General features: G+C 54.8%; 2 protein-coding genes across 2 annotated transcripts in view; both read left to right on the forward strand.

The window, feature by feature from the left end:
- LOC134562709 (zinc finger protein 420-like) overlaps positions 1-12,846 on the forward strand; it is a 230,724-nt gene that overhangs the window by 13,893 nt on the left and 203,985 nt on the right. The window lies entirely within an intron of this gene.
- LOC134562714 (serine/threonine-protein kinase pim-1-like) lies at positions 705-9,875 on the forward strand. Its single transcript, XM_063420237.1, has 8 exons — positions 705-1,380; positions 1,510-1,560; positions 1,765-2,131; positions 2,349-2,525; positions 2,780-2,932; positions 3,164-3,330; positions 5,448-5,565; positions 5,997-9,875. Exons 1-5 carry the CDS (start codon positions 838-840, stop codon positions 2,884-2,886), a joined length of 1,245 nt encoding a protein of 414 aa, XP_063276307.1. The 5' UTR covers positions 705-837; the 3' UTR covers positions 2,887-2,932; positions 3,164-3,330; positions 5,448-5,565; positions 5,997-9,875.

Here is a 12,846-nt window from a genome sequence, read left to right on the forward strand (position 1 = left end):
AGACATTTGTCCTGCATTGCTGGAAAAGTCGTGCTGCACTCACAGGATGGAAATCCAAGAGAAGCTGGAGTTGCTGGCACATCTTGTGACAGAAGCTGGACCTCGTTCTCCATGAAAGGTTCTTGGAAAGAGCAGCTGGGACAGTGGAGAAGATTGCTGGAAAACTGAAACAGCTTTCCAGAAGGGAAATGAAAATGAAAGAAACAAACCGAGATGTTTTCCTCTATTTCTTTCTATGCTTCCCTTTTCCATGTTGCACTACTTGTCCATGCCATTAATTCCAAAGGGATCTCACCTCGAAGATCGGTGACTTAGTGGGTTTTAGACACTCTAAAATACCATGGGCTGTACACACAGTTTGCCTTCCTCTGTTTTTGTTGTCAAGCAGTGCTGGAGACATAAGTGTAGTGCTTGGGTCGGGCACGAATCCTGCAGGCAGGGAATGTGCCCCGGCAGTGTGTGAGCCTGAGCAGGGACAATGCAGAGCAGCAAGCGAGGGGATTCCTCTGGCACAGCGCAGGAGTCAGGACTCTGGGTCTGGGCTGCACAGGGCCAAGTTCCCGTGTTTGGACAGGCTCAGGGGCTGCCCCCGGGGCGCGCGGGGCTCGGCCGTGGAACGGACACGCGGACAAACGGCCCCGGGGCTTCGGCGGCAGCAGCAGCAGCGGCGGCAGCGACTTTTCGGAATCTCCGAACTCTGCGACCCTCCTCATATCTCGTTCCTCCTCTCCCTCTTCCACATTCCTGCACTCTCTCCTGGTGTCCCTTTCCCGGTCTCCCCAGCCCCTCTCGGTGTCCCCGTCCCGGCCTTTCCCTCTCCCCCTGCCGGGCCGGGCCATGCCCCCGGCCCGCCCCCGGCCCCGGGCGGGGCTGCCCCGTTCCCGTCCCCGGGCGTCCCCCCGCGGTCTCGCCTGGGCCCGGCTCTGGCCGTGCTGGCGGTGGCGCTGCTGGGCCGGGATCAGTGCCTGGGGCTGGGGCGGCATCGCCGCCCTTTGGCTGCGCCTGGGCCGGGCACGGCCTCGGCCCCGGTGCCGACCCCGAGCCCGGCGCCGCCTCCTCCCGGGCCCCGCGGAGGACACACGCGGCGCGGCCGCTCCCGCCGCCTCCGCTGCGGCTTCCCCGGCCCGAGCTCCGCCGCTCGGCAGCGCAGCCGCCGGCCCCGAACCGCCGGGGCCCGGCGCGGGTGGGGATGCCCGGCCCGGGCCGCTCGGGGGGCGCTCGGGGGCCGTGTCTGGCCCCGGGCCGAGCGCTGACGGCCGCGTGTCGCCCGCAGGGAAGGCGCAGGAGGCCCTGCAGGACCGGTACCGGCTGGGTTCGCTGCTGGGGCGCGGAGGATTCGGCAGCGTCTACTCGGGGACACGAGTGTCGGACGGCGCCCCGGTGAGCGGCGGGGCCGGGGGCGGGCGGAGGAGGAGGCGGAGGAGAACGAGGTGGGCGGAGCAGGAGGAGAAGATCGGACCGCAGCGGGGCGGTCGGTGAGCTTAGCCCGCTGCTGTCCCTTGCTCGCAGGTGGCCATCAAATGCGTGCCGCGGGATCGCATCCGGCTCTGGGGCGAGCTGGTGAGTGAGCGGGGCCAGCGGCAGAAGCCGGGCCGTGGCGGGCGGCGAGGAGCCGGGGCCCGGCAGGGTGGGAGCCGCCGGGAGCCGTGCAGGCAGAGCGGGCCTGGGCTGAGCGGGGCGCCCAGAGCAGCGGGGGCTGGCTGAGGGCTCCCAGAGCCCCGGCACGGCCTCAGCCCCACTGACGGCATCGTGCTCCTCCCGCAGCCCAACGGCGCCCGTGCGCCCCTGGAGATCGTGCTGCTGGACAAGGTGTCCGCTGGCTGTGCTGGTGTCATTCAGCTCCTGGAGTGGCTTGAGCTCCCCACCAGCTTCTTGTTGGTGCTGGAGCGTCCGGAGCGGTGCCAGGACCTGTCGGCTTTCCTGGCGGAGCGGAGATTCCTGCCGGAGGAGGAGGCGCGGGCGCTGTTCCGCCAGGTGCTGGAGGCCGTGCGGCACTGCACCAGCTGCGGGGTCCTGCACAGGGACATCAAGCCCGAGAACATCCTGCTCGACCTGGCCACCGGAGAGCTCAAACTCATCGACTTTGGCTGTGGCGCCTTCCTCCAAGACACAGCCTACACCCAATTTGCAGGTGAGCCCCCTCAGGGGATGTTCCTGGTCATCTCCTGGCCCAGCCTGGCTGTAGCACCGGGCCTTCCCCCTCTTGCTGCTGGGAGCAGCATGATTTCTTGAGCCAAGTTGCTTTTGTCTGGGGGTGGGAGGGGGCCAGCGCCCACATGCCCAGGGATGCTGGGGCCAGGCTCTAGGAGTAGCAGCATCCCCTGATGAACTGCGTCTGTGTTCCACAGGAACCCTGTCCTACAGCCCACCAGAGTGGATCCACCAGCAGCGCTACCACGGCGAGGCAGCAACGATCTGGTCCCTGGGCCTCCTGCTGTACCACCTGGTCGTGGGGAAGCACCCGTTCAGGAGGGGCCAGCAGATCATCTGGGGCCGCATCTTGTTCCCACGATGGCTCTCTCCAGGTGGATCCTCATCTCTGGGCACAGGGGAATACCAGTGCTGGGAGACAGCAGCAGCCTCATGAGCACCCTGCTCTGGCAGCTGCTGGGGAGGGGGCACATGTCCTGCTCTGCTGCTCTCCTCCAAACAGACAATGCATTGGGAAGTTTAGGCACAGCTCTGGTCAGACCCAGCATGGCCTGGGCGTGGGAATGGGGGGCCAAAGCAGACGGGATCCTTCTCCAAGTGACTGGTGGATTCTGGTTTGTCTCTTCAGAGTGCCAGGATGTCATTAAGAGGTGTTTGTCCATGCAACCCTTGGACAGGCCATCCTTAGAAGACCTCTTCAATGATCCTTGGCTGCAGGGCGTTCATCTGCCCTAGAAGATGGGAGAGGTCCATGTGCACAATTGGATCCAAAACCTGGCAGGTAACAACTCCACACATCTCATGGCAATCAGTGCTAAAGAAGAGCAGACTGTTTTTGTCCTGCCTGTAGCTCTGAGCAGGGATCATGAGATGGGAACATCTGTGCTGGAGCTTAGCTGGAGACCTGCTCCAGCAAGCACTGGTGGCCACCATCCATCCTAGTTTTTCTTGTCGTGCTTCCTTGACGGCTGGGGCCCTGGGCAGAACAGTGACAGCCTGCTCTGGCCCCCAGGGAAGGAGGAGCCCCTGGAGAAGCTCTGTCAGGTGGGGCTGCTGCTGGAGACACCAAGGACAACCTCAGGGATGACAATCTCTTCCTCCACCTGGTCACCAGCAGCTGAAGATGATGGAGTTTGATTTTGGTACCTTCTTCAGAGACGCTCCATACCCAATCTGCAGGTGAGTCCACAGCCAGGGGGATGCTCCCAGATCCGGGCATGGCACAGCCTGGCTGGGCACCAAAGGTTCCTCCCTTTGCTGGGGCGGAGGCAACAAATCCTTCCCTGGGCTGTCCAGCTGCTTTTTGGCTCTGGGCAGCTGCTGAGGGGCTGGATGTGGCATGGCTGGCTGCAGGCTGGGCACATGTGCTGCCCTCCTGCTCTGCCCCCAAGGGCAGCAGTGATGGGGAGGTTTGGGCCCAGCTCTGAGCACGGCCAGCACGGCCTGGGCACTGCAGGCAGCTGGGACAAGGGCACAGGAGCCTTCAGCTGACGGGCAGTTTCTGGTTTCTGTCCTTGCAGCCGGGTTCTGTGGGTGCTGAGGCTGCTCTGGGCTCTGCCAGGGCTCTGCTGGGCTCAGCCCTGGGCACGGCTGGGCTCGCTCTGCCCTCACATTGCTCTGACAGCTTTGCAGCACACCAGCCCCTTCTGAGCACAGCGCCTGAGCTTTCTGCTTTGGCAGCTGAATGAGATTCTCCTGCTGTGTCATGGGTTGACATTAGACAAAATGCCAATGCACCCATGAGGGTATATTTTACCTAATGAACTGCTGTGAGATGTGGTCAAGAACAGAGCAGAGCAGGCCTAATACTTGAAACAGACAGACAATTTATTACACTACATAACAATGGACAATAGAAAAGGAAAGAAAAACCCAGCCACCCAAAAGCAGAAGAGAAAACCTCCCAAAACACTGCTTCTCCTCCCCCCCAATTTCCATTCCATACATGCTCACTCAGTTGACTCCAGCACATTACCTTCATCTACTTGCTTAATCCCTCAACAACCCTGGGTTCCTAATCCAAATCATCATCCTTTAAAATTCAGACAATCCACATTCCATCCAGGACGAGAGGAGTCTCTCTCGCACCACAGACCGCCCCCCCCACAGGAAACACAGGTCCACCATCCCGTGTTCCCACGTCACCCATGGCACTGCCTCGAAGAGTCTGCCAGGGTGACACCCTCCTTTCCATGTCCGGCACTCTCACTGCCGTCCATGGACCTGCACTGCAACAGGGCTCTTTTTAAGGATGTTTTGGCCAAGTACCAAAAACCAGCCATCTTCTCATTTTGGGACTCAGGTCCCCCCCATTTACCCCTGGGGCCGGGGGCTCCAAGAAGCAGGCCAGAACGTCTCTGGGTTTGAGCCAAAAACATCCACCCAAACACAGTCTTATTTATAGTCAGGAGGGTCCAGGGTCCGTCTATGGCTATCATTATGCAAGAAAAGTCCAGCCTCATAAGCCACTCCTCTTCATTCCGGCAATCGAAGGGGCTTCTTTTCATCTCACATTACCCTCTCAGTCCCAGGCTGTCCTCTCTCTTCTAAAACCACCAACTATGAGAATGCAGCGTCCAGGGATAACTCTCTTCTGCCTTAGAAAGAGTTAAAAGCTTTATCTCCCACCACCAAGGTCAGGCACAGGCGATCGCAGACACTGCAGCTCTCACAAGCAGCTCCAGCTCGGCACCTTCTCTCTGTGGGGGGAGGAGAGAGACGGGACCGGGGGGGGGGGAAGGGGGGGGAACGGGATGGGACAGGGAGGGGGACGGAAGGCACCTCCAAAGTTCTCCCTCCACCCCTCCATTCTAGATGGAAGCTGGACCAGCTCCACTCCAGCTCCCTCTGTTCCCCACCCCGAGGCCCACCTTGCTCAGCCAGGCCCACCTTGCTCCCCTCCCCCACCCGGCCTAGCCAGGCCCGGGCAGGGGAGAGGAGAAGACGCTCCCTCTCCGAAAGCAGAGCAGGAAAAGAGAGAGTCCTGCTGGGAAATCCGGCTTTTAACCCCTCGTGTCCTCAGAGGCGTGTCCCACCTCTTAGTGGCCAACAAAGGTGCCAACACTCAGACCTAAGGACTGATTGGTTTGACCACTACTTCCAAAAAAACTCACTTCCCTTCAAACCAAGACATGCTGGCCCAGAGATTGCAGGTAGGGATCCACATCCAATTGGCAAGAACCCAAACACTCCACAGTCCCAGCTGAATGCCTGGATCTTCACAGGATGTTTTGTCTGTCCCACACTTCCTTCTATTTTGGCTGGAATTGTGCAATTGCCCTTTCTTCCTCCTCTAGGAGTGCCACAACTGAGCAAAACCTGGGGAGTGGATGGTGTTCCTAAGGCAGTGCAGTCTGGAGCTGATGGATGAAGAATTAATTGCCCTTCTGCACCTCGAAACCAGAGCAACAAGCTGTAAGTGGGACTTTGTGTCTTTAAAAAACTCTGAAAACTTCCAAGGGAATGTGCAGCTCCTTCAGGGAGTGAGAAGAAAGGTCACCTTCTAAAGGATTTGGGGTTTGACAAAATTTAGATTCCCAGTCCTGCTTAGATCTGGTGGGGCACAGCAATTTCCTATTCTTTCTACCACAATTTAAAATAATACTGGAAACAAACTGCAAAATCTATTTAAAAGGCTGCTGAGGTTAGTAGGATGGATCCATGCCATCAACACATTTACAAAGTAAATAACTGAGATCTCATTTTAAAAAGATCAGTTATCTCTTTATCCAAAGTTACTAAGTATTTTTCACTATAGATTCGGGATTTGTTTTTATCGTTCTCATTTTTTCTTTTCTGTCTTCTTTTTTTCTTTCTTTTTTTTTTAATAGAAAAACCTTCCTAAGAAAGGAGTGTCCTTTGCTGCTGGTTCCCGTGTGGAGCAGCTCCCTTCCCGCTGGCTGAGCTGCTCAGGCACAGCCCGGCAGCTCCTGGCCCTGCAGGGCTGAGGCTTTTCCCCGGTGCTGGGCACAGACTGATGGAGCAGCACTGCTCAACACGGGCACACACAGAGGGAGCAGAAGCAGCTGCCTTTGCCCACCTGCAGCTCCAGGGCCCAAACTCTGAGCACACAGGGCTGGAAGGGACTGGCAGCTCCCTGTTTGCTGTGCTGCCCCACTTGTGCCCGGCCCAGCTCTGCAGCCCTGGGCTTTGTGCAAGGAACAGAGGTGAGGACTCCCTCTCCATGTGCAGCTTCCAGATGGAAAAGGCTGCTGTGAGCAGGCAGCTCCAAGGGCAGAGAAAGGAGGGTCCCCACCACTGGATCTGTGCCACTTCCACAGTCCTGGGCAGCAGCCACTGAGCCCAGGGGAACAGAGGGCACAGCAAGAGGGACAAAACCAGGCAAGGTCAGAGCCTGGGAGGAGCCAGAGCTGGGAGCAGGAACAGCTGCTCCATTGCACTCTTGGAGAAAGCTCTGGGCTGTTTGTGAGCGCTGAAAGGCGTGAAGGGCAGAGAGGAGGCCACAGCAAACAATGCTCCTGTTTCCACACCCTCCCCTCTCAGTGTCCCAGAAGGAACTGCATGAACTGTGTTCTTCTCTTGGAGTCGTCTCGTTCAGCATGAGCAGCTTTGCACCAGGAGCTGAAGGAGCTGAAGCCTTAGGCCACAAGAGCTGAACAAGAGGGAACTTTTTGACCAAAGTAATGCTGCTAACATGGACCTGACTGAATGCAGCAGATAAAATCATGGAAATACAGAATCCTTCCTGTTGGAAAAGACCTCTGAGCTCATCCAGTCCAAGTGTTAAGCCAGCACTGTCAAGCCCAGCACTAAACCCTGAAGAGCCAGGCCTGGACAAGAGGCCTGAGTGAGGCCTGAACAGCGGGCCCTGAGCCAAAGGTGACCTCTGGATGAACCTCCGAACCAAAGGGTATCTTTGTATCTGCTCCTTAACAAAATATGCATGGTCATTAGCCTTGTACTAGATGTATCCACTCCTTAGTGAAACAGGTCATGATCTTTCTGTATTTAGAAGCCAGACAAGGCCATGAAATCTGACATCTGGCCTTGTCTGGGGCTGTATGGTCAAAGGCAACTCCCTTGGTTCCTCCCTGGGCCCTGGCCAGGCTTTGGGAGGGATCCAAGAGGAGGATGAAACCAGATGTTACTGCACTGGAAGTGCTGTCAGTTTGTTTATTCAGCTCTGTCAAAGCTGGGCCCTCTCACAGCCAAGCTGGAGCCTCACCTGTGGCTGGAGGCACCTGCAGGAATTCCCAGTGCCCGGGAGTGGCTCTGCAGTCCTTGGCTGTGACAGCTTCCCCCAGCTGATGTGTGGGTGTGGGTGATGGGAAAGTGTGAGGGGAACTGGTGATGGATCTTTCTTCATCACTGCGGGCAATCTTTGGTAGTGATGCTTGGGGGCATTGCTGAGCTGCTCCTTTTGTGCTCCTTTGCTGCTTTGAACTGTAGGAAATGACACTGATTCCTTCAGGGGGTGTCTGTGTCTTTGGTGCTGACCGTGCCCACTGGTCAAACAAAATTGGCATCGTTTGGCCAGAGCACCACAAAATGTCACTTTTTCAATCTAAATGGGAGGAATCAATCCTATCTGACACTCCCAGATGGGAAGCCCTTCCCCAGAGTTCTCTGGCTCTGGAGTGGGCTGAGGTGGGAGCGGATTTTAGACAGGGGCCACTGCATTAGAGGGTGTAAAGTGTCCCACCCTGACTCTAAAATGGCTCACTGCTCAGCCTGGGTGGGGACCACAGTGGTCGTTAAAAAGGAGAAACTAGACGCCCTAAAAACCCTGGTACAGGAACAACTGGTTCAAGGACACATAGAGCCATCTATGAGCCCTTGGAACACCCCAGTATTTGTTATAAAAAAGAAATCTGGATAGTGGAGGTTACTCCATGAGCTGAGAAAAATCCATTCTGTGATGGAGAGAACGGGCACGTTGCAGCCTGGTCTGCCATCTCCTGCAGTGATTCCTGCCTCCTGGGACATCCTGACTGTGGACTTAAAGGACTGTTTGTTCACTCTTCCATTGCACCCAGAGGACACCCCAAAGTTTGCCTTTACCCTGCCTTCTGTCAATAATGCTGCACCAGTGCAAGGTTCTCAATGGAAAGTACTTCCCCAAAACAGGGGAAACAGCCCCACAATCTGTCAGGGCTGTGCTGCTCAGGTACTCTCATCAGTGAGAGAACCATTCCCAGGGGCATACTGTTCCCATGACATGGATGACATTTTGATTGCAGCCCAAACCAAAAAAGAACTCTCCCTGATTCAGCCAAGCCTGTTGCAAGCATTAAAAACATTTGGGCTGCAGGTAGCACCAGAGAAAGTGCAGCAGCAACCAGCCTGGAAATATTTGGGACTCAAAATAATGGACCAGACTATACAGCCACAAACAATTCCATTTTCAACCAAAATTCTAACTCTAAACGATGCACAAAAACTCTTGGGTACCATCAGCTGGGTCAGACCTTACCTAGGACTGACCAACTCTCAATGAGCACTTTTAGTTGACCTCCTAAAGGGTGACTCTGAATGAACTTCCCCCAGAAAATTAACCCCAGAGGCAAAAGCTGCTCTCCAAACAGCAGAGCAAGCTAGCACAAACAGACAAGTCCACAGGACATGCCCAGAGGTGTGTATCACTGTGTTTATTCTCATTGTTAATTTTCATCCTACTGGTATTACTGGACAGTGGAATACACACTGGCCTGATCCTTTGCACATTCCAGAATGAATGTTTCTACCTCATCAACCAAAAAAGATGACACCCACCATATTTGAACTAATTGCACAGTTATTTATCAAATGCTGTCCCAGGTGTTTACAATTGAATGCTAGAGCTCCTTCAAGAATGATCTTGTGTCTGTGACACAAGAGCATTTTGAATGTGTTTTGCTCACAGTACAGCCCTGCCAAGCACTTTGCAAGGACACTGGAAGGCTTTGGGTACCTGCCAGACGTGTCCATCCTGCCTTAGGTCCTGTCCAAGAGCACGAGCAGCATTCTCCTGAGGGCCCTCAGCAGACGCTGTGGAGCTGTGTGTGGAACAGGGACAGAAACAGCTTCTTCACCCACCTCATGGGGATCTGGGACTCTTCAAGTGACAGTTCACTGAAGGGTTCTATTTGTTTACAAACTGTTGTTCTGTTTACAGTGTGGTTTTTCTGTTTACAGACTGTTTTTCTGTTCATTGTTTTTTCTCCCAGTTTTCAAAGTTGAATGTTTCCTTGTTTCAGTGTTAAGCTGTAATTTGTACCCATAAGCGTTAACCTGTCCCATGCTAGCCTAGAAGATTGTGATCTGGCCTGACAGCTCCTGGCAGTGAGTGCTGCAACTCCAGGGCTACATGGGACACATCACTGGCTGAGGAGGATGAAGTTGGACAAAACCTCCTTCAAATTAAAGCCATGCTGTCTGCTGTTACCCCATCTGCAAAAGGGCCCTTGCAAATGGGATAACAGCAAACAATTTGCATTTGAATCAAAACCAAGGGAGGAGACGTAGCAAGGTCCAGCTGGTTTACAGCTGGACATAAGGAGTCTGACCATAACAGACCCAACTGGGCTGGCCTGGCTTGTTCTAGAAGTGCCATGGGGAGCAAAGAGCTCAGGCAACCCCATCCAAGCCCTGGATGCAGACACAGCACTGGCCAGAGATCTGGGCAGGGCACAGATTCCCAACCAGCAGGCTTCCCAAGGCTGGGAAATTCAAACTCACTATCAAAGGGAGCTTGGAACAATAAATTGTGGCTGTTGGTCTGAGCCCAAGAGGATCCTGTGTTGTGTGTCTTTCTCCAACCCACCAGCCTCGTGTTACACTATATCTATATCTAAATCTATGTTTCTCTCTATATCTTTATATATACTTTGAAAATCTCCTCAGCTTCTCTCCTTAGACTGAAATTTCATTACTGCTTTGATCGTACACCTCTTTCAGGCAGGCTTTTCCTCTCTCCTTGGCTGGACTTCTCAGGCCTGAGAAGAGAAATTTTGTCCAGCCTTGGGAGAGTTCCCATCATTTATCCCTGCTCCTAATGCTGCTTTGAATCATCTTGGGAATCTGAGCATGAGGGAAACTGGGGGGACTTTAGTGAGAGGAAAAGTGAGGCCCCGAGGCCAAATGTAAATGCAGAGGCTGGGTTCCCCCAGTCTGCAGTGCTGTGGGGATTGGGGCCTTGCAAACTGCTGTTTTTCTCTGTCAATGGCTGATCCCTTCTGTGGATCTCCTCCTGGAATTCCTGTGCACCAGGGCTGGTGCTGGAGCTGCAGCCACCCCAAGAGACCAAAAGCTGTGTGGGAGCCAGTGGGAATCATTGCTTTGCTGCTTTTGGTGAAAAGATGTGACGTGACCCTCAGTGTGAGGGAGGTGACACCTTGATGCTGCTGCAGAGCCCACACACCGTGTGTGGAGAGAGCTCAGGAGAAGGTGAAGAAAAAGCAGGATTAAATGCCATGTGCTGCTGAGCTCTGTCAGAAAGTGCTTGGAGTGTGTGAAGTGACTGGGAGAGCTGGATAGAAGGGACAGCTCTGAGAGGTGTGTGCTCCATCAGTGCCGTCCTAAGAATGATCTTTGTACAGGGTTGAAAAAGGATCAGTTTGCATGGCCTGCATGTCTGGCTCTGGAAATTCTGTGTGTTGCACAAGCTAAGTACTGAAATCAGCTGGCTCTGAAATATCATCTCTGCACCTTAGGCAGGAACAGCATCAGAGTTCTGAACAGGTTCATAAAAATCTGTCATAACCCAGAAGCAAACCTCAGCAATACACATCTGTGGCAGGTGAGGAGACCGAAAGCTTTCATTCTTGTTATCCTTGGAGAATGAATTCAGCAAGAAAAAGCCTCTCTCTTGCCATTAAAATACTTGAGTTTCAGCTCTGCCCCAGACTCTCAATGTCAGGGATTTCTCTGTGTGGTTGGGGGTTGGTTCTCCCCCCGGAGCTTCCTGCAGGTTGGTGCTAATTCAAGATGTTCTGGAGGGTTCAGATGTTGGGGTGCCCAGGCAGGGAGTGCAGAACAGGGATGACAAGCACTGACCTTTGCTGTGCCAGAAAGCGCAAGGGACAAATTGGTGCCAGTGAAGGTCATGCCTTTCCCTGGGAGGATCAGTTCTTGTTGTGCTTGTGGCAGAGTGTGGTGCCAGAGGGGTTTGCAAAGGCAATCTTGGTGCATGCAGGCCAGAGGCCCCTGTGCTGCAGCTCCCTCCAGGCTGGCTGCAGCCCCTCAGGGTGCCCAGGAGCAGGGCTTGCCCGCAGCCCAGTGCAGCCTCGGGAGCCCTGGGGCTGCCCAGGGAAGAGCCATGGCTGAGGCTCTGCAGGACCAGGCAGGCTCAGCCCTGCTCCCTCCTGGCATCCCATGGCACAGGGCCCACGGGGATTGGCCCCTGCACACCCCAAGGGTGTCCCGAGAAAGGACAAGCAGAGGGTGACCTCTGTCAGGGGGAGCCCTCTGTGCACAGGGACCCCACTCCTGGGCTGGCTGTGCCAGCTCCCCCAGGCACCTCCAGCCCTGGCAACCTGCACCAAGTGGAGACCACCACTTTGGAAATGCTGCCTGTGCCCAAAGCAAATGCAGAGAGACCTGGGCTATGAAAAACAGAGATTGTATATTTCCAGAAGAACAGCAACAAACATGAACTACAGAAGTGTGTACATTGTAAGAATATTTGTAACAGCAACAATGTGTAGAACGTATTTACATAAGAACATATCTAGCAAAAACATAGGAAACATATTTACAGAAGATAAAAAGGATACCCTAAAACCTATATCCTAAAGACAACAAACCCTGAAACCTATATCCTAAAGAAAAACAGCAAACTCCAAAACATATATACAGAATTGTGGCCTCTCTTTCCGGGATGTCTTTCAGACCTGGAAGAAAAGCAAGTGCAAGTCAGGCACCAGGGCTGTTCCAGGTGCTCCCAGGCTGGCACAGGCTGGCACAGGGGGTCTCTGCTGTCACAGCTGAGCCTGCCTGGGGCGGGGGGCTGTGCCCCAGCTGGGACGGGGCTTGTGTGGCCCCAAGCAAGCCCAGGGCAGGCCGGGGATGGCCACCAGGATCCAGTGCCTTGGGCACCGTGTCCCTGAGCAGGGAGCACCCAGCCCAGCCCCAGCCTGGCAGCAAGGGACCCACTCTGCCTGTGGGGAGCACATGCCTGTTCTGCTGCTGCCACAGTCTTCATCCCAACACCATGGCCTCCTCCTCATTGTTATCATCAATCTCCATATCTTCAATCTGGTCTTCTATGTCCACCTCCATATCTTCCTCTGTCTCCTCCTCCATATCCACCACCATATCTTCCTCTCCACTCTCATCTCTGTCCACCTCCATGTCCTCTTCTGTCTCAAGCTCTACATCTATATCCATGTCTTCCACTCTTTCCTCTTCTAAATCCACTTCCATCTCTTCTACTCTGCTCCCTTCTTCCTCCACCTCCATGCCTTGCTCTGTATCCTTCTGTAAATCCACGTCCATGTCTTCTTCTCTATCTTTGACAGCCTGCAGAGGCAGCAAAACCTCAGAGTGGGGTCCCTGTCCCACACCATCCCCACACAGCTCCAGCCCAGCCAGGACGTCCTGGGGTGTCCACCTCCTTGGAATGGCACCGCACCTCCATTGGGAGAACTATGAGGATCCAGCAGCAGAAACAATTGGCCAAATCCAGCAAACAGCCAGCTTTCAGAATGGGTGCAGCCTGCAGAGGAAGCAAAACCTCAGTGGGGTCCCTGTCCCACA

This window comes from Prinia subflava, chromosome 30 (genome assembly GCF_021018805.1).
Source record: "Prinia subflava isolate CZ2003 ecotype Zambia chromosome 30, Cam_Psub_1.2, whole genome shotgun sequence".
In the NCBI taxonomy this organism is placed as follows: Eukaryota; Metazoa; Chordata; class Aves; order Passeriformes; family Cisticolidae; genus Prinia; species Prinia subflava.